The following is a 20,385-nucleotide window of genomic DNA, read 5'->3' as shown; positions in this document are numbered from 1 at the left end:
TTGTTGGCCACCTGATGCAAGGATTTCCTCTTCTCACCTACTATTTATGTAGGATTATGCTTGGATTGGTTTTAACTATTACAAGTTTTTTAATATTGGTTTTAATTTAATTTTTAATGACTGATCAGAGTTTTAAAGTTTGTTTGAACTGATTATATTTAACAACTGCTTTGAGCATCACGGAAGAGCACTGCCTTAATATTAAAAAATATCAATTAAAGTGTAATTTTTGAACTGCAGCCAAATTAGCAAAATTATTCAGGATGATGAAAACCAAGGGACAGAGGGGTGAGTGGTTTTTTATTTGCTTTCAGCGGAGAGGATCCAGCTGAGGATTTTGGTGGGAGAACTGGTCTGGGAGTGTGTGGAAGCGCTTGGAGTTTTTGCAGATTCCTGGCTGCTTGAGAGAGGAAAGGGCATTGTTTGACTGTGATTGACTGCAATTGAGAGGAAAAGGAAGGGGCATTGTTTTGCATGTGATTGAGTGCCTGGGTGCATTTGAATAGCTGCTGCCAGCCCTCTGCTGGGGGAGGCCTCTATTTAAGGAAACACCTGGCCAGAGGCAGAGGAGACCCAGCTGAGCTCTGAGCAGGAGCAGGAGCAGGAGACAGAGGGGTGAGTGGTTTTTTATTTGCTTTCAGCGGAGAGGATCCAGCTGAGGATTTTGGTGGGAGAACTGGTCTGGGAGTGTGTGGAAGCGCTTGGAGTTTTTGCAGATTCCTGGCTGCTTGAGAGAGGAAAGGGCATTGTTTGACTGTGATTGACTGCAATTGAGAGGAAAAGGAAGGGGCATTGTTTTGCATGTGATTGAGTGCCTGGGTGCATTTGAATAGCTGCTGCCAGCCCTCTGCTGGGGGAGGCCTCTATTTAAGGAAACACCTGGCCAGAGGCAGAGGAGACCCAGCTGAGCTCTGAGCAGGAGCAGGAGCAGGAGACAGAGGGGTGAGTGGTTTTTTATTTGCTTTCAGCGGAGAGGATCCAGCTGAGGATTTTGGTGGGAGAACTGGTCTGGGAGTGTGTGGAAGCGCTTGGAGTTTTTGCAGATTCCTGGCTGCTTGAGAGAGGAAAGGGCATTGTTTGACTGTGATTGACTGCAATTGAGAGGAAAAGGAAGGGGCATTGTTTTGCATGTGATTGAGTGCCTGGGTGCATTTGAATAGCTGCTGCCAGCACTCTGCTGGGGGAGGCCTCTATTTAAGGAAGCACCTTGCCAGAGGCACGAGCCTCTGGCACGAGCCGAAGGGCGAGCTAAAGGGCTCTTTGCCCGTGGCTCTTAGCCCAGGGACTCTTGGACTAGGGGCTCTGTGAGACGCCCAAGAAGAGGCAGAAAGTGAAAACCCTAGGCTCCTTGTTTTCCCCATAAAGTAATTTGACTTTGACAAGAAAAAAACACATAAATACAAAGGGATTTAAAAGGGGGATTACATTTACTTATTTTAAAAGAATTATGAAGCCAGAATGCCAGCAGGGGGTTGGGGGCTATCCAGTGTTTTGCACAGAGTGTCACATGTATGACTATCTGCCCACTGGGCAGAAGTCTTGGGTGTGTGCTCGGTGCAAGGAGCTCCTGGTTCTCAGGGAACGTGTGTGCTCCCTTGAGGCCAAGGTGGCTGACCTGGAGAAGCAGAGACAGTCAGCTAGGCGCACAGAAAAGACTCTCGGGGACTTGTTAGCTACGTCCCACTCTGGATCTGGCAGCCCCGCTGCTGTCAGGGAGCATGAGGGTCTAGGGGAAACAGGGCACCGTGCTGAGGATAAGGGGAATGTGCCCTCAGAAGGGACCTCTTCCCCAGCTGGTGAGCGGTTATCCTTTTGCACCAAGGAACCATCCCTGGGCAGGGTGGGAGGGGGGCTCTTGGTAGTGGGTGATTCGATCCTTAGGCAGGTAGACAGCTGGGTGGCGAACCCGCGTACTGACCGTATGGTGACTTGCCTGCCTGGTGCAAAGGTAGCGGACATTACGCGTGTTTTAGATAGGCTGGTAGATAGTGCTGGGGAGGAGCCAGTGGTCGTGGTGCATGTCGGCACCAACGATGTGGGGAAATGCAGTCGTGAGGTCCTGGAGGAGAAATTTAGGCTGCTGGGCAGGAAACTCAAGGCCAGGACCTCCAAGGTAGCCTTCTCAGAAGTGCTACCTGTTCCACGCGCAGGGCCGGAGAGACAGGCACAGATCAGGAGTCTCAATGCGTGGATGAGACGATGGTGTAGAGGGGAAGGGTTCAGGTTTGTTAGGCACTGGGATTCTTTTTGGAACAAGAGGGAGCTGTACAGGCGAGACGGTCTCCACTTGTCCCGAGAAGGAACCAGGCTGCTGGCGCTTAAAATCAAAAAGGTGGCAGAGCAGTTTTTAAACTGAATATTGGGGGAAAGCCGACAGGAGATGAAAAGTCTCTGGTTCGGGTTGGCTCATCTCAGAGAGATGAGGGGGTACCTGTTGCTTTTCTACAGGGAGGTGGATTGAAATTGTCCACTGAGACCATGGCTAGTGACATGGACTGCCTGACAAGGTCTCGAGATTGCAAGAGGAAGGTGGCAGGCTTAACCAGTATGGGAAATTACAGCTGTTTCTATACAAATGCTCGAAGTGTCCGAGGTAAAATCGGGGAGTTGGAGTGCTTGGTGTCAGAGGGAAAAATAGACATTGTGGGTATTTCAGAAACTTGGTGGGATGAGGAAAATCAGTGGGATACGGTGATTCCCGGTTATATATTATATCGGAAGGATAGGGGGGGAAGGGTTGGAGGTGGGGTGGCTCTGTATGTCAGAGAGGGTATAAAGTCCAGAAAGATCGAGAGGCTAAGAGAATTGGATTCGCTTCTTGAAGTTCTGTGGGTTGAAATAGGGGGGCCAAAAGGAAACTTAACACTGGGAGTTTGTTATCGCCCACCGGATCAAAAGATAGAGGAGGATTATAAAATGATGAATGAATTAAAGATAGCAGCTAGACAAAAACACTGTGTCGTAATAGGTGATTTTAACTACCCACACATTGATTGGGTCAATATGTGTTCTAGTCGAGAGAAAGAGATTGAGTTTCTAGACACTCTAAATGACTGTGCTATGGAGCAGATGGTCATGGAACCTACCAGGGGAGAGGCGATCCTTGATTTGGTCCTAAGTAACACTCAAGACCTGGTGAGAGATGTAAAAGTGATTGCACCGCTTGGGAACAGTGATCATAATGTTGTTGAGTTCAACATTTGTACAAATAGGGAATTGGCCAAAAAGACTCACACAACCACTTTTAACTTTAAAAGGGGTAATTTTTCTGATATGAGGGGACATGTGGGGAGGAAACTGAAGGGAAAAGTAGAAAGGGTCAAAACCATTGGGGAAGCTTGGAAACTGTTTAAAACTACAATTCTAGAAGCTCAAATAAAATATATTCCGCAGGTTAGGAAAGGCACAAACAGGTATAAGAAAAAGCCTACATGGTTAACAAACAAAGTAATGGAAGCTGTAAAAGGTAAAAAGGATTCCTTTAAGCGGTGGAAAGCTAGTCACAGTGAGGCTGATAAAACAGAACACAGGCTATGGCAAATAAAATGCAAGTCTGTGGTCAGGCATGCAAAAAGGGAATATGAGGAGCATATAGCAAAAAATGTAAAGACCAACAATAAAACTTTCTTCAAATACATTAGAAACAGGAAACCAGCCAGGGAGGCAGTGGGGCCCTTGGATGACCAAGGGGTAAAAGGAGTACTGAAGGATGATAGGGAAATGGCTGAGAAGCTAAATGCATTTTTTGCCTCCGTCTTCACTGTGGAAGATGAGAGGTGCTTGCCCACTCCAGAGCCGCTGAGTTCGGGAGGGGTGTTGAAAGACCTGAGTCAGATTGAGGTGACGAGAGAGGAGGTCCTAAAACTGATAAACAACTTAAAAACTGATAAATCACCAGGCCCAGATGGCATACATCCAAGAGTTCTGAAAGAACTCAATTGTGAACTTGTGGATCTCCTGACAAAAATATGTAATCTCTCCTTAAAATCAGCCTCCATTCCTGAGGACTGGAAGGTAGCTAATGTCACTCCCATCTTTAAAAAGGGTTCCAGAGGAGATCCGGGAAATTACAGGCCTGTCAGTCTGACGTCGATACCGGGTAAATTGGTGGAAACCATTATTAAGGAAAGAATTAGTAGGCACATAGATGAACAAAACCTATTGAGGCAGACTCAACATGGGTTCTGTAAGGGAAGATCTTGTCTCACTAACCTGTTAATGTTCTTTGAGGGGGTGAACAAACATGTGGACAAGGGGGATCCAATAGATATTGTTTACCTTGACTTCCAGAAAGCTTTTGATAAAGTTCCTCATCAAAGGCTCCTAAGCAAGCTCAAAAATCATGGGATAAAAGGACAAGTCCTTTTATGGATCAAAAACTGGCTAATTAATAGAAAACAGAGAGTGAGTATAAATGGGCAGTTCTCCCAGTGGAGGGGTGTAAGCAGTGGGGTACCACAGGGATCAGTACTTGGTCCACTGCTTTTTAACTTGTTCATTAATGATTTGGAGTTGGGAGTAAGCAGTGAAGTGGCTAAATTTGCGGATGATACGAAGTTGTTCAGGGTGGTGAAAACCAGTGAGGATTGTGAGGCACTCCAAAGGGATCTGTCAAAGTTGGGCGAGTGGGCGTCAACATGGCAAATGGGGTTCAATGTGGCCAAGTGCAAGGTGATGCACATTGGAGCCAAAAATCCTAACTATAAATACACGTTGATGGGGTCTGAACTGGCAGAGACAGATCAAGAGAGAGATCTTGGAGTTGTAGTAGATAACTCACTGAAAATGTCGAGACAGTGTGTGACTGCAATAAAGAAGGCCAATGCTATGCTGGGGATTATTAGGAAGGGTATTGTAAACAGATCAGCCAATATCATAATGCCGCTATATAAATCAATGGTGCGACCTCATCTGGAATACTGTGTGCAATTCTGGTCACCACACCTTAAAAAGGATATTATAGCTTTGGAAAAAGTGCAGAAAAGAGCAACTCGAATGATAAAAGGGTTGGAACACTTTCCCTATGAGGAACGGTTAAGGCGCTTAGGGCTCTTTAGCTTGGAGAAACGACGACTGAGGGGTGACATGATTGAGGTTTATAAGATTATGCATGGGAAAGAGCAGGTAGAGAAAGAGGTACTTTTCTCCCTTTCTCACAATACAAGAACTCGTGGGCACTCCATGAAATTGCTGAGCGGTCGGGTTAGAACGGATAAAAGGAAGTACTTCTTCACCCAAAGAGTGATTAACACTTGGAATTCACTGCCACAGGAAGTGGTGGGTGCTACAAGCATGGACGGCTTCAAAAGGGAATTAGATAAGCATATGGAGCAGAGGTCCATCAGTGGCTATTAGCCACAAGGTATAGATAGGGACTCTGGGGCAAGTGATGCTCTGTCATCTTGGTGCTTGGGGGGGGGTCAACAGTGGGAGGGCTTCTAATGTCCTGGCCCCACTGGTGGACCTCCTGATGGCACTGGTATTTCTGGCCACTGTGGGATACAGAGTGTTGGACTGGATGGGCCTTTGGCCTGATCCAACATTGGCATCTCTTATGTTCTTATGTTCTTAAGGCTGACTGTGAAGAACTCCAAGAGGTCCTCCACAAATGGAGTGACTGGGCAACAACGTGGCAAATAACATTCAGTGTTGGTAAGTGTAAGGTGATGTACATTGGGACAAAAAATCTCAACCTCAAGTACAGGCTAATGGGGTCTAAACTTGCTGAGATGTGAAGAACTCCAAGAGGTCCTCCACAAATGGAGTGACTGGGCAACAACGTGGCAAATAACATTCAGTGTTGGTAAGTGTAAGGTGATGTACATTGGGACAAAAAATCTCAACCTCAAGTACAGGCTAATGGGGTCTAAACTTGCTGAGACTGAGAGGGAAAAAGATCTTGGGGTCACAGTGAATAGCTCAATGAAAGTGTCAACCCAGCGTGCTACAGCTCAATGTGTGCTACACCTCAAAGAACTGATAAAAGGAAGTCCTTCTTCACCCAAAGAGTGATTAACACTTGGAATTCACTGCCACAGGAAGTGGTGGCGGCTACAAGCATGGACGGCTTCAAAAGGGAATTAGATAAGCATATGGAGCAGAGGTCCATCAGTGGCTATTAACCACAAGTTATAGATAGGGACTCTGGGGCAAGTGATGCTCTGTCATCTTGGTGTTTGGGGGGGTCAACAGTGGGAGGGCTTCTAATGTCCTGGCCCCACTGGTGGACCTCCTGATGGCACCTGGTTTTTCTGGCCACTGTGTGATACAGAGTTTTGAACTGGATGGGCCTTTGGCCTGATCCAACATTTGTATCTCTTATGTTCTTATGTTCTTACAGCGCTGAAAAAGGCAAACTTTATGTTAGGGATTCTTAGGAAAGGAATTGAGAATAAAAACGGGCAATATGGTATTCCCCTTTATAGATCTATCATGTGGCCTCATTTGGAATACTGTGCAAAGTTCTACTCACCATATCTCAAAAAGAACACTGCTGAGTGCTGGAAAAAGTACAGAGGAGGGTGACCAAGATGATTAGTGCTCTGGAGTACCTTCCCTATGAGGAAAGGTTGAAGAGTTTGGGACTTTTCAGTTTAGAAAAGAGACGACTAAGGGGAGACATGACAGAGATTCATAAAATTATGTATGGGATAGAAAGAGTTGACAAAGGGAAATTTTTCTCCTTCCCCCAAAAGACTAGAACTCGAGAGCATTCAATGAAGCTGATGGGCAGTAGGTTCAGGACGGACAAAAGTAAATACTACTTTACACAGAGAGTGACTCAAATGTGGAATTCGCTGCCAAAGGATGTAGTGATGGTCACAGGAACAAACAGCTTTAGACAGATTAATGGAGGGTAAGCCTCTCAATGGCTACTAGCCATGGTGACTGAGGGAAACCTCCACATTTGGAGGCATTAATCCTCTGAATCCCAGATCCAGGAGGCAACATCAGGGGAAGGCCTTAGCCTGTATGCCCTGTTGTTGGCCAACCAGAGGAACTAGTTGGCCATTATGTGAGTCAGAATGCTGGATTTAATGGACTATTGGTCGATCCAGCAGGGCTCTTTTTATGTTCTTATGTAACAACTGTCTTCTAAATCAGACTGTCTTTCTAGTTAAGCTAAGCTATACAGAGAAGGATTCAATTATGTAGGCCCCCAACTGAAATCTGAAACTATACAGTCCAGACACAGATTTACCCATGTCTGGTGTTTGTGAGAACCAAGTAGTTTAATATATTGCTGAGCTTAATTTTATGGACTGCATGCAACATATCTCTGTTCTAAAACAGTATACAAAAATAATTTTAAATATGGTGGGCACAAACCAGTAAAAACGTGTGCTTAAATCTTTCCCACTCAAATTGAGTTAAAGGTGCCTTACTTTATCTGGATTGTGGCCAATAACTTATATCTTTGTTCTAAATTAAAATCTGAATAATGTCATAAGTGGAAACCTGTAACATTTAATGGAATCAGTTTAATATTCTCACATATAGCTCCATACATACTGCAATAATTTCTCCTTCTCTTCTATACAAAGCAGTCATATCTCACACAGGGCGCTTGTATAAATATTTTGGGGAGGAAGAATCCAACTCTTTCAACTAGGCATGGCAGACTGTGAACATTCCCTTCTGTTTTTTGGAATGTTGTCTAACTTGCAATGATTAGCCAATGTTTGGGAGGCTTTCTTAGGACTGATCAGCTTGTGTGAAAGCTATGTCAACTTTTGGGAAGCCCCTACTGGAAGGGTTGCTCTACAGCTAGGTTTTTTTGGCAGCTATTTGTCTTCTCTTGGGTCAGATTTAAATGCGATACTGGGCAGGCAAGCATACCATATGGCAATGCACACATTCAGGCCCAAATTGCTTTGTGTGCAATGTTAGCATGCCAGCATGGCACCTACACAGATTATAGATCTCTGGTGGTATAATACTGCACAGCAAAGAAAGCTTTTAAAGCAGTTTAAAGTTTTAAATCAGTTTAAAGTTTTAAATCAGACACTGGGCACATGGAGCACCTCATGGGTAACTGCTTTTTGCTCATTCATCATCTTTTAAAAACTCTAAGTAGTTCCTGGTGTTGGAACATGAAGTTGGGCACATTCAATTTATTTGCAGGTTCAATGTCAAGTCACCTGCTAGTCTAGGGAGTTCTCTTCAAGGAGCAAACATCCCACTTATTTTTCTATAAATCTAAATGAGAAGATCTTTTTGAAAGACATGAAAAACCTGCCTGATATGTCTAGTACCTTGAATGTTCATTGTCTGGCAAATTCATTATTAATATATGTCTTTGCATTATTGTTCTTTGAAGGGTGGGACTGCATATGTAAGTACTATAATTTTTACTCTTGTACAGATGGGCCTTTGTATTTTCTTCATACCCACTTGGAAGGTTCAGAAGCAAAGAAGTCTAATCACTCTTCAGACTACCCTGGGTATAAATTATTTTCTGTCAACTGCCTTTCAAAAGGAGTCTAAAGCTAAATACTGTGTTCTGTTCTATTATAAGTTTGCGTTGTGTTTTTTCCCCCCTAATGCTAGACTGCAATTCAAACTCCAGGTTTGTTCATTGAAGTCACTCCATGTTGTCAGCATGTCTTTATCTGGCCTAAAACTTTCAATGATGGTTTGGCTTCACCCGTTGCTTAAAAGATGGGTTGAGCAATAAGAGCTTTTCTCTTATAATAATATATAATATATATAATATTTTATATATATAATAAGAGCATGGACAAGGTTTTGTAGTCACTTCAAACCCAAGCTATTTTGGAGTGGCACATAACATAGCCCCTAACGGCAGGGGTTGAGAGAAGCGATTAGGATCTTTGTGCTGAGGATTTCAATATGGCTGAGACACAAAAGTTGTGACTTCACACTGTCTAGAGGAAATAAACACTGCCTATCCTTTGACAGAGGAGCTTGGTTGGAGCTCGAAAAGTGTTGCTGCATCTGTATTATAAGGCTGCAATTTGCTTTTGTCAGCTACCATTCCAGTTCAATAGTGTGCGTACTGCACTTGTCAATAAGACTGACGAGGAACATCGTATCTGGTATCTGTACTCAATCACATCTCTCTGCAAGAAAAATTGTCTACTCAGAGGGTCTTTGAATAATGTGGGCTCTAGCTTCCAAATAAGAGCCCGCAAGATTTGTTTCTTCTGGACACATCTATCAACTTTTTAAATTTCAGCTTAAAAAAAATGAGGGGAGAGGACATGGTTCACTTGTTTTCTCTCACCCAGAAGGACCAAAACGAAATATGGCATAAAAAGTACTACAATTTTCTACACTAAACATTAATTTTTTTCAAGCATGCTTCAGTTCAAATTACAATATCCAGTACAGAAAAGCAGTGGAAACTCAAAACATGTAGATAAAGAGACTAAAATTACTTTTGTTGAATAATTTTTTTAAAAGGGGACTAGGAGGTTGCTACAGAACCTTGCTTCCCATCTTCCATTCTTCTCTTTCCTTTAAATATTCCACATTAGACTTATAGCTAGATCATATAGTTTAGTCACACTGCGTTCCATTGGACTCACCTTTTCATAAGCACACATATTACTTCAGTTTCAGTACCTAAGAGCACGATCTAGTTTCCTATTGTTTTCCTTGTACTTTTGTGAAGGATACAGCAGTCACTGGTTGGATTAAGACTAATGTCTCCATGGATACAACAATTCCAGTTTTCCAGCCTCTCTCCTCCGGTGGCATCCTGAAATACCCCCCAATCTTATTTCTGCAGGTCCACCCCTTCTCCAATAGCAGGATTTCAGGAGTCCTTTCGGGCTGCTATGTATTTGTGTGTTTGTGTGTGTGCGTGTGTGGGGGAATTCAAGCTTCCTGAGCAGAAATCCTTGTGCCTGTTGTACAGCCTCTGCCCCAATAGGAGGCAGACTTCAAACAAAGGAGGCTGGCTTCGGACAAGTCAAGATAGAACAATGTTTACCCCTAGTCATTTTTAAAAGGGCTATGAGACCATACTTTCACCATCAAGAACTGCAAATGAATTATTCTAGCTTATGATAGGTTCTAGATCACTGTTTATTGAGCAAACCAAAGAAAGGTAAAATTTTCCATTTTCTCTCCTTGTAGCTGGGCAGAGATTCCATTAGTAAAACTGTCCTGCAAGCAATGAAATATCTAGAGTCCAAATCTCAGTCATCTGAAACCAGATTTAATTTTCATGTGAAAAATATGTACCACTGAATTTGCTCCCCAGGATGTGATTGGAGGCCTGATACCATCCATTATGTACATGTAAGCATACTGCTGAATGTCACAGCCTCACTAGAGGGATTGAGGGTTAAGACCTAAATTCAGATCCTTTGAAAAATAAGCTCTAAGATGTGAGGAGCTGGAAGCCTCAAACACTGACCTGTTCCTTGCAACAGGAATCAGACCAAGATTGCCTCAGCACTAGTCTAGAGCAAGGGTGTCAAACATACAGTCCGGAGCCTGGAACCAGCATGTCCAGGGCTCTTACCCGGCTGGCAAGCAACTGGTGCAATGGAGGGAAGGCAGGAGGCTGCTGGGGGGGGGGGTGAGCAGGCAAGCAGGCACACGTGGTGAGGTGTGTGGTTGAAGCTGTCAAGAAATAGAAAGGAAATTGCCAGGGGTGGAGCTAAGAAGCTGAGGTAAAATAGTGGGATGGGGAATGGCAGTGAAGGCAAAGGAAGAGGTGTGGTGTTTTTCCCCCTCATGCCTCCTCTGACCACAGCTCAGCTTGGATTGGCGAAGCTACTACATGAGTGGATGGAGCAGGTGGGGGGCAGTGACCTTCCTTCTCCCTCCCCATTCTCAGCCTGTGAGGAAAAAGAAGCCGTGGGAGGACAAAAAGCGCCCCCTGGAGGTTTCAGAAACAGCCTTTCCATCAAGCCTTCCCCTCAGCCCCGCTGCTTCTGTGGGAAACACAGGAGTGATGAGAACTGGGGGTGGGTACAGAACCTTAAACGTACAGGTACTTCCTTCACACACTTATTGGAGTTCGAAGTCATCATCAAGAATTTTGATGGAGGTTCGAAGGGTTTAGTCTCTTCCATACAGCAAATTTTACTTAGAAATCTTAATAAAGGGCAGTTTAATTTTCAAAAAAAGTGGACAGCTGATTTGGGCAGAGAACTCCCAGAATTGTTCTGGCAATGGGTTTGGCAAACCCACTCGAATACATCAATAATTTCCAATATAAATTTTCAGTTTTTTAAAATGAAGACCCGCTGGTATTATACCCCACAAAGATTACACAATATAAATAAAACAATCTGCCCATTGTGCTGGAAAGGCTGTGGGCAGACTGGTTCATTTTGGCACTGTTGGTGGGAGTGTCCCTATATCCAAAACTTCTGGAAGGATATAGTAGCTCCAATAAGTGAGATCACGAATTTGGTGCTCCCTTTCATTCCTGAACTGATGTTACTTGAATTATGGTCAGATCCTCCTCCTTTGAAACAAAAGAAAGAGACAATCTCTATCTTGATTGCCGTGGTGAGACTCACCATTGCGTCTAAGTGGCAATCAAACCATTGCGTCTAAGTGGCAATCAAATCTAGTTGGTTGGTATGATAAGGTATGGATGCAATTCATTATGGGAAAAATTGCAAATGGTATTTCTAATCAAGCTAATAAAGATTATCAAACATCATTTGTTTCCATCTGGTATCCAATAATTCAATTCCTCTCAGAAAAAGTAGTAGTTCCCTCTTTTGTTAAAGATAAAAAATGGCTTTGTTTTTAAGAGTGAAGTTCAAAATAGTGAACGACCTTAAAATGATATGTTGTTGTTCACTTGCACAGTTGAGTCCGACTCTTCGCGACCCCATGGACCAGCTCCCGCCAGGCCCTCCTGTCTTCCGCCGTCCTCTGAAGTTTGCTCAATTTCATGTTCGTTGCATCTGTGACACTGTCTAACCATCTCATCCTTTGCCGTCCCCGTCTTCTTTGACCTTCAATCTTTCCCAGCATCAGGGTCTTCTCCAGGGAGTGCTCCCTTCTCATTTGGTGGCCAAAGTATTTGAGCTTCAGTTTCATTATCTGGCCTTCCAGGGAACAGTCAGGGTTGATTTCATTTAGGATTGACTGATTTGATCTTCTTGCAGTCCAAGGGACTCTCAAGAGTCTTCTCCAGCACCATAGTTCAAAAGAGTCTATTCTTCGGCGCTCGGCCTTCCTTATAGTCCAACTCTCGCAGCCATACATGACTACTGGGAATACCATTGCTTTGACCATACGGACTTTTGTTGGCAGGGTGATGTCTCTACTTTTTATCATGCTGTTTAGGTTCGTGATGTACTCTGCATATATATTAAATAAGCAAGGTGACAGTATACATCCTTGTCGTACTCCTTTTCCTATGCTGAACCAATCAGTTGTTCCGTATCCGGTTCTAACTGTCGCTTCTTGGCCCTTATACAGGTTTCTCAAGAGACATGTGAGGTGGTCTGGTACTCCCATCTCTTTAAGGACCTGCCATAGTTTGTTGTGATCCACACAGTCAAAAGCTTTAGCATAGTCAATGAAGCAGAAGTAGATATTTTTCTGGTACTCTCTTGCTTTCTCCATAATCCAGCGAATGTTGGCAATTTGATCTCTAGTTCCTCTACCTCTTCGAAACCCAGCTTGTACTTCTGGTAGTTCTCTATCCACGTACTGTTGAAGCCTAGCTTGTAGGATCTTGAGCATGACCTTGCTAGCGTGTGATATGAGTGCAATTGTGCGATAGTTTGAACATTCCTTGGCGTTGCCCTTCTTTGGGATTGGAATGTATACTGATCTTTTCCAATCCTGTGGCCACTGTTGCGTTTTCCAAATTTGCTGGCAAATGGAGTGCAGCACTTTAACAGCATCATCTTCTAAGACTTTGAATAGCTCAGCTGGGATACCATCACCTCCACTAGCTTTGTTGTTAGTAATGCTTTCTAAGGCCCATTTAACTTCACATTCCAGGATGTCTGGCTCGAGGTCAGTGATTATACCGTCGTGGTTGTCAAGGACATCGAGGTCTTTCTTGTATAGTTCTTCTGTGTATTCTTGCCATCTTTTCCTAATCTCTTCTGCTTCTGTTAGGTCCCTACCGTTTTTGTCCTTTATCATGGCCAGCTTTGCATGGAACGCTCCCTTGATTTCTCCAATTTTCTTGAAGAGATCTCTAGTCCTTCCCATTCTATTGTTTTCCTCTATTACTTTGCATTGTTCATTCAGGAAGGCCTCCTTATCTCTCCTTGCTGTTCTCTGGAAATCTGCATTCAGTTGGGTCAATCTTTCCTTTTCGCCTTTGCCTTTCGCTTTCCTTCTTTCCTCTGCTATTTGTAAAGCCTCATCAGAAAGCCACTTTGCTTTCTTGCATTTCTTTTTCTTTGGGATGGTGGTGATTGCTGCCTCCTGTACAATGTCACAAACCTCCGTCCATAGTTCTTCAGGCACTCTATCTATCAAATCCAGACCCTTGAATATATTCTTCACCTCTACTGTATATTCATCAGGGATGTGATCTAGGTCAAACCTGAATGGCCTCATGGTTTTCCCGATTTTCTTCAGTTTAAGTCTGAATTTTGCAATGAGTAGCTCATGATCTGAACCACAGTCAGCTCCAGGTCTTGTTTTTACTGACTGGATAGAGCTTCTCCATCTTTGACTGCAAATTATATAGTCAATCTGATTTCGGTGTTGCCCATCTGGTGATGTCCATGTGTAGAGTCGCCTCTTATGTTGTTGGAAAAGGGTGTTCACTATGACCAGTGTGTTCTCTTGACAAAACTCTGTTAACCTTTGCCCTGCTTCATTTTGCTTTCCAAGGCCAAACTTGTCTGTTATTCCGGTTACCTTTTGACTTCCTACTTTAGCATTCCAGTCCCCTATGATGATGAGGACATCATTTTTTGGTGTTAGTTCTAGGAGGTGTTGTAGGTCTTCATAGAACCGGTCCACTTCAGCCTCTTCTGCATCAGTGGTTGGGGTTGATATATAAAATATATAAAATGATATAGCTTCTCTATATTTGAGGTATAGTTGTTTGTATTAATTCTAAGGTAGTTATTGTATTTGTTTTCCAGATGGCAAATAACTTTTCTTTGTGCTGCTATAAGATGTTTGGACTTTGTTATGTTTATTAATATGTTACATGTTTATATTTAAATTTAAAATATTTTTTTTAAAAATAACTGGGTGGAGACATCTGGGACAGCCAGGTTCAGACCCCCCTGTCATCTGGGTCACCCAGGGCTGGTCACTCAACCTGGCCCACCTCACAGGGTTGGAGGGGAGGATGGGGCGTTGGAGGGGGCAGTCCAATGTGCTTCCTCGAGATCCTTGGAGGTAGGACAGGGGAAGAGAAGAAACAAAGAGCAAGAGGGAAAGAGAGGAAAGCACCAGAGACATATTGTAGCCATGCTTGGCTGCTGAGGCTGGGCATATGGGGTGTGTGTGCTGAAAAACTACCCTATTTACTTGAAAGGATGATGACTCATCTCCTAAAAGTGCTATAAGTATATGAAAAGTAACTAACTTGTATGGAAATGTAAGATCCCCCCCCCCCATGGTATCCTTTGGACAAAACCTAGTCTTGCATATGATTAAATACATTTGTTGGGGCTTTTGTGGGTTTCCCAGTAAATAAATTGTTTTCACTGCTAAGATTCAATTGCTTTTGCTTGTATTTTGAGCAAAAAATAATATTGTTAATTGGTTTGCCTGTGTCCTTCATAAAGTTTCTATCTCCAGTACCTGGCATTACATTTTAAGGCACACATGGCCTGGCCCGACAGAGTACATTTATGTCAGATCTGGCCCTTGTAAGAAATATAAGTTCAACACCTCTGGTCTAGAGCCCTTTAATTTCCACCCTAGGGCTTCATCCACCCTATGCACCTTGTGAAAATGGTAAAGGCTATAAGACTAAGTGCATACCAGAATAAACCACAAAAATATTGAAGTCATTTGCTGCCTCGTCTGACAACCCCTTCTTCTTAATCTTTGCCTTAGGGAGACTGTGCCTTAGCAAATACTGCTCCATGATTCTCTCCAACTGCTCCATGATTCCCTTAAACTATCACTTTGCCCAAAACTATTACTTAAAAGGTTGGGAAATGAAGAAGGGATGATCACTGTCAAAAAGCATAGCCAAAAATAAAGATAATATGAGTTTTGATTCATGCAAACTGCTAGATATTACTGCATAGACTAAAATATAATAGCTTTTAAAACATAGGAAAACATGGTATATTTTATACTCGCATCTATCTGCAGGTTTTCATCAATGTATCAGTCACCACCCAGGAGGACACTCCCCCCCCCCCTCAAGAACAGCTTATGGGTGGGATGTTTGCGTGTACTGGTTCAGAAAAGCCCTAAAACACATGTGGAACACTATGCACAATCGTTTGCCCTCCAAGCCCTGTTGATAATGGGCTTACTTTTAATGAGGCACAGATCACATTCAGAGCTTCCTTGATTTGAGGATGATGGGACTCATGTACCAGTTCTTCGCAGATCCATATGCCAAGGCTACATAAAGCAACACATCTGCAAAATAACAATGAATAGCAGGTCAGAGACTGACTTCAACCTAGGTACGATTTAGTGTCGTATTTCATTAAATATATTCTATACCTGCCCTGACCTGGATAACCCAGGCCAGCTCTAGCTCGTCAGATCTCAGAAGCTAAGCAGGATTGGCCGTGGCTAGGTATTGGAAGGGTGACTTCCAAGGAATACCAGGGTTGCGATGCAGAGGCAGGCAATGGAAAACAACCTCTGAATTATCTCTTAGCTAAAAAACAAGTCTAGCTCACCACCTAGTGGTGCATAACGTCAAAGAGCTAGAACTTCCAGATGCCAGGCAATTGTAGGATCTCCTGGCTATACTACACACAATGCTGCATGATGATTAATTAATTAATTAATTATTCTATACCTACTACATTAAAAGTGATATTGTCAGCAGAATACTAAGGGTTTCTTTACATTAAAATGTAAACATTTTAAAGACTAACTGAACACATTTGCCAATGATCTTTCCTTATCTGTACCTTGCAGGCCCAGATGGCTCCTCTCTTGCAGAATTTAATACTGTTTTGATGATGAGTTCCTAAAATAAGAATGTTTAGAAAACAGTCAAGAGTGGGTGAAAGGACATCAAATGATTTAGTCACATATATTTGCTGAATATCTTGGCCCACCCATCTCTTGGCCCTGTATCACTGCCTCACCCGCACAGCCATCACCTCTCCTCAGAGAGAGAGAGGCCTGAATTGTTGCTTCCTCCTTCCACAAAAACATACAAACATAACTCCTCCCCCCCCCAAATAGGTACCTACCACATCAAATTGGATACATGAATTACTGGATGGCCAGTACATTAAACTTAATATTCTTTCCTATTCAGAAATGAAATGATTGAACTTATACTCAGATGGAAGATATGCTCAGACATATATATACATACATATATACCCTGTTTCCCCGAAAATAAGACCTACCCCAAAAATAAGCCCTAGCAGGATTTCTATGCATTTGTGGTATAAGCCCTAGTGTGTCTTCTTGAGAAAAAATAAATATAAGACAGTGTCTTATTTTCGGGAAAACACGGTATATATACACACATACATATATACATATATACACACACACACACATACACACACTAGGAGTAAAGCTCGTTATGGGAAGAAATACAACGAGCTCTAGAAGGAAGCTCCAGGTGAGTGTCCCGGCTGTGGCTGGTGGGGCAGCAGAGGGAAGGGGAAAATAGAGGGAGACAAGCCATGTTTATTTCCTTCTGCTTAGATATAGGGCAGGGCTGTCTCAAGTCATTTTGCTGCCCCAAGTGGGTAGTATGGGACGACAGCCTCAGGGTAACAGGTATGGTTCCCTCCACCCGACTTACATTGATATGGGGTTATGCAGTGGCAGCTAAGGTAGAAAAGCCCCCCCCCCATGCCATGTCTTCTGGGTTCCGAGGGTCTGGAAAGCGGTTCTATAGCCAGTTACAGGGTTGCCAACTCTGGGTTGGGAAATACCTGTAGATTTGAGGGGTAGAGCCTGGGGAGGGCAGGGTCTGGGCTGCGGGGGGACCTCAACAGGGTATAATTCCATAGAGTCCATTGCCCAAAGCAGCCATTTTCTCCAGGAGAACTGATCTTGGAGATCTCCAGGTGCTGCCTGCAGGCTGGCAATACTAAGGGGAGGGCCAGACCTGTAGACTTGAGGGGTAGAGCCTGGAAAGGGCAGGGCTTGGGGGGGGGGCCTCAGCAGGGTACAATTCCATATTGTCCATTGCCCAAAGCAGCCATTCTCTCCAGGAGAACTGATGTTGGAGATCTCCAGGTGCTGCCTGGAGACTGGCAATACTAAGGGGAGGGCCAGACCTGTAGATTTGAGGGGCAGAGCCTGGGGAGGGCAGGGCTTGGGGTGTGGAGGGACCTTAGCAGGATATAATGCCATAGAGTCCACTGCCCAAAGCAGCCATTGTAATAGCTGGGAAATTTTCTGTAGTGGCAATGATGTCCTGTGGCTAGGGAACCCGGTGATTTCTGGGAGATTTCCAGGCCCCACAGGGAGACTGGCAACTCCAGTGACCATTTAAGGGAAGATTGGGATATGTATTTTAGCAACTCCAGTGATCGTTTAAGGGAAAACTGGGATATGTATTTTACCTCAGGACAAATTCAATGACTCGCAACAACAAACTGTTTAGAATGTTAGAGGCAAAGGCCCATCGGGCCACATATGCAAATGACCTCTCTGTTCCGACTGGCTATTGGGGGGAGAGGAACAGCAAACTGTTTAGAATATTGGAGGCGAGACTCAGGCAACGCAGCCAGTGGATAGGGACAGCTTCTGAGTGACAGATCAGGGAGCGAACTGATTGGGAGCGTGTGGAATGTTCAGGAGAGTCCATGACCAAAACAGAATTATATATAAGGGGAGATAACTACTTTACCATCTGCTTAAAACAATTCAAAACATACCTTAACATCTGTGAACTGAGACATAACAATGTCAGGAGTGTTTGGGTGTAGAGCTGGGAGTTCACAATATAAGTTGGGAAAGCAAACTAGAGAGCCTAAGAGAACTTGTGCTTCTACTCGTGGTGCCTAAGTGAAAAATAAGATATAAACATTTAATCTTCAGCCCCAAATGAAATGAAGCTTAAATATACATAAATGCATTTTTGTAAGCATCTCATGTTATTCTGGCTTCGCTTTCTACTCTTCCATCTCCCCCAAACTGCTGACATTTAGATTGGGGCAGGAACCTATATCTTTTGCTTAGATTGGACTGTATCACTGAGGCTACCAAATAAATGAATATATAGAGAATCCGTAAAGAAATGAACTTTAACACCATGTATCAAAAATAGGCCTGTCAAATCTCACCAAATCGCGGCGTGGGATCTGCATGTCTTTGCAGAATCCTTGCCATGGGGACGGCGAGACACGTTGCACCGCCGTCACCAGGACATGACACTATGTGTCGCTCTGGCAATGGGGCTGTGTGGAGCCCTGTTGCCAGAGTGACGTGTAGCGTCAGATTCTGGTGACGGTGGGTGCAACGCGTCTCACTGTCCCCGCGGCAAGGATTCTGTGAAGACCTACGATCCCACGCCACAACTTGGCAACCCTAATCAAAAACCTAACTAGTGAGAATGTAAAATGTGTGCACACATCAAATGTACAACTTTATAATATATTCATTCAGGGTGTCATGTGTGTTTGGTTAGAGAACACAGATGACATGACACTTACTAAGAAGGAGTTGAACAAGTAAACCTTGTACACAGCATGCTATTAACATATATCTTAAGTATGTACAAGCACAAGCAAGTATGCAAATCAACAGTAACAGCTGAAACCGAATGATCACTTACATTAAGAAAAGAGGATGCTGCCACTCTACCAGCTGCTATAATGAAGTCCATGATCAGTGTGGTAGCACCAGGCAAACCAAGGGAAAAAAACTGAGGAGAACAGTGCTTGATGATTGTATTTACAATATCCTTGAAAGAAAAGGAGCATACGACTACTTATTAGACAAGTTTCTTACAGTGTCCATAAGACATACTTTGTTAAAGAAAAAACCCAAAAATGACAAAATAAGTACTTAAAAGCCTGTTCTGAGAGTGTCAAACCTGGTGACTCCAACTGAATTTGAAACTGGCACAGAATTGCCTTTGCTTAACCCAAACAGGAAAATAGTAATACTAATAAGAATAATAATGGATTTTCAGAGTAATGTTTTGATCCCCCATGAGTAGACAGTACTGACTTTGATAGACTGTGGGTGTGGTCACCGGCCCTAACTAGAATGAATAATGAGCCCAGAAACCAGTATTCAAGAGGACTGTTACAGATCTTGGGGTTGTCTCTATTGGGTTCTCTTCAAGGGATAGGAAGTACACATGACACTGCATTATACTGAATCAGACTGTTAGTCCATCAAAGTCAGTACTGTCTACTCAGATTAGCAGTGGCTCTCCAAGAGATCTTTCACATCACCTATTGCCAAATCTTTTAACTGGAGATACCAGGGATTGAACCTGGGATCTTCTGCATGCCAAGCAAGATGCTCTACCACTGAACCACAGTAGTAAGAATTCTGCTTTTGGGGTTATAATCCAGCCTAGCAAATGTGAAGATGAATTTAACTTTATACCCTCATCATTTGAAGTTTCAACAGGTTTTCAGACAAATGATCTGGTAGAGGAAAGGGAAAAAATCACTCCTGTGTAATACACACTGTCCCCTCCCCTTCTCCCTGACCCTAGCCTGTAACCTATGAATCGCATATGCATAGTTTCCCATTATTTAACTTCAGAGGAACATGGATCCAAGAGACTAAAGAGAATGTACCTGGAGAAGGTGGTATGAGAGGAAGGATGGATAAATTTGTATTTAAACACTTATTCTACATCATATTACATTTTCAGTATCTCTCCTTATATATAATTGAGTAAGAACATTCTATATGAACATTCTAAAATGCCCGCCTTTAGTGTTAGGCCAGAAGAACTGCCACTCAGAAGACGCTGGCTGGGTTGGCTGGCTGCTTTGTGCAGTCCCGCCCAGCGTTTCAAGGTCTTTTGCATATGGAAGCTGATTGGACTTCACTGCATTCCACACCTCAAACTCACCCCCCTCCCCGCAAGGCAGTTGGAATGTCAGTTGCATATGGAACCTTCAAGGTCTTTTGCATATGGAAGCTGATTGGACTTCACTCCATTCCACACCTCATACTCCCCCCCCCCGCAAGGCAGCTGGAATGTCTGGGTGTGTAGGTCCCAGGATCATGTTTTAAGAGCTGCCTGGGGGATTATGGACCATTCACACACTTTCAACCTTAACATACCTCATAGGGGGAGAGGAGAATGATGACAGCTGCTTT

General features: G+C 43.5%; 1 protein-coding gene across 1 annotated transcript in view; it reads right to left on the bottom strand.

Annotated features, from left to right (window-relative positions):
- The window catches only part of RALGAPA1 (Ral GTPase activating protein, alpha subunit 1 (catalytic)), a gene marked incomplete at its 5' end in the record, with an annotated part of 108,347 nt that overhangs the window by 83,116 nt on the left and 4,846 nt on the right, over positions 1-20,385 (bottom strand). The window contains 4 exons of the mRNA XM_015422619.1: positions 15,417-15,525; positions 16,032-16,090; positions 17,973-18,098; positions 18,872-19,000. Of these exons, the coding sequence (XP_015278105.1) occupies positions 15,417-15,525; positions 16,032-16,090; positions 17,973-18,098; positions 18,872-19,000 (423 nt within the window). The remainder of the gene's footprint in view (positions 1-15,416; positions 15,526-16,031; positions 16,091-17,972; positions 18,099-18,871; positions 19,001-20,385) is intronic.

Source organism: Gekko japonicus, unplaced genomic scaffold (genome assembly GCF_001447785.1).
Source record: "Gekko japonicus isolate JY-2015 unplaced genomic scaffold, Gekko_japonicus_V1.1 scaffold1920, whole genome shotgun sequence".
Lineage (NCBI taxonomy): Eukaryota > Metazoa > Chordata > Lepidosauria > Squamata > Gekkonidae > Gekko > Gekko japonicus.
The sequence above is the reverse complement of the archived record's forward strand: the minus strand, read 5'-3'. Positions and strand labels throughout refer to the sequence as shown.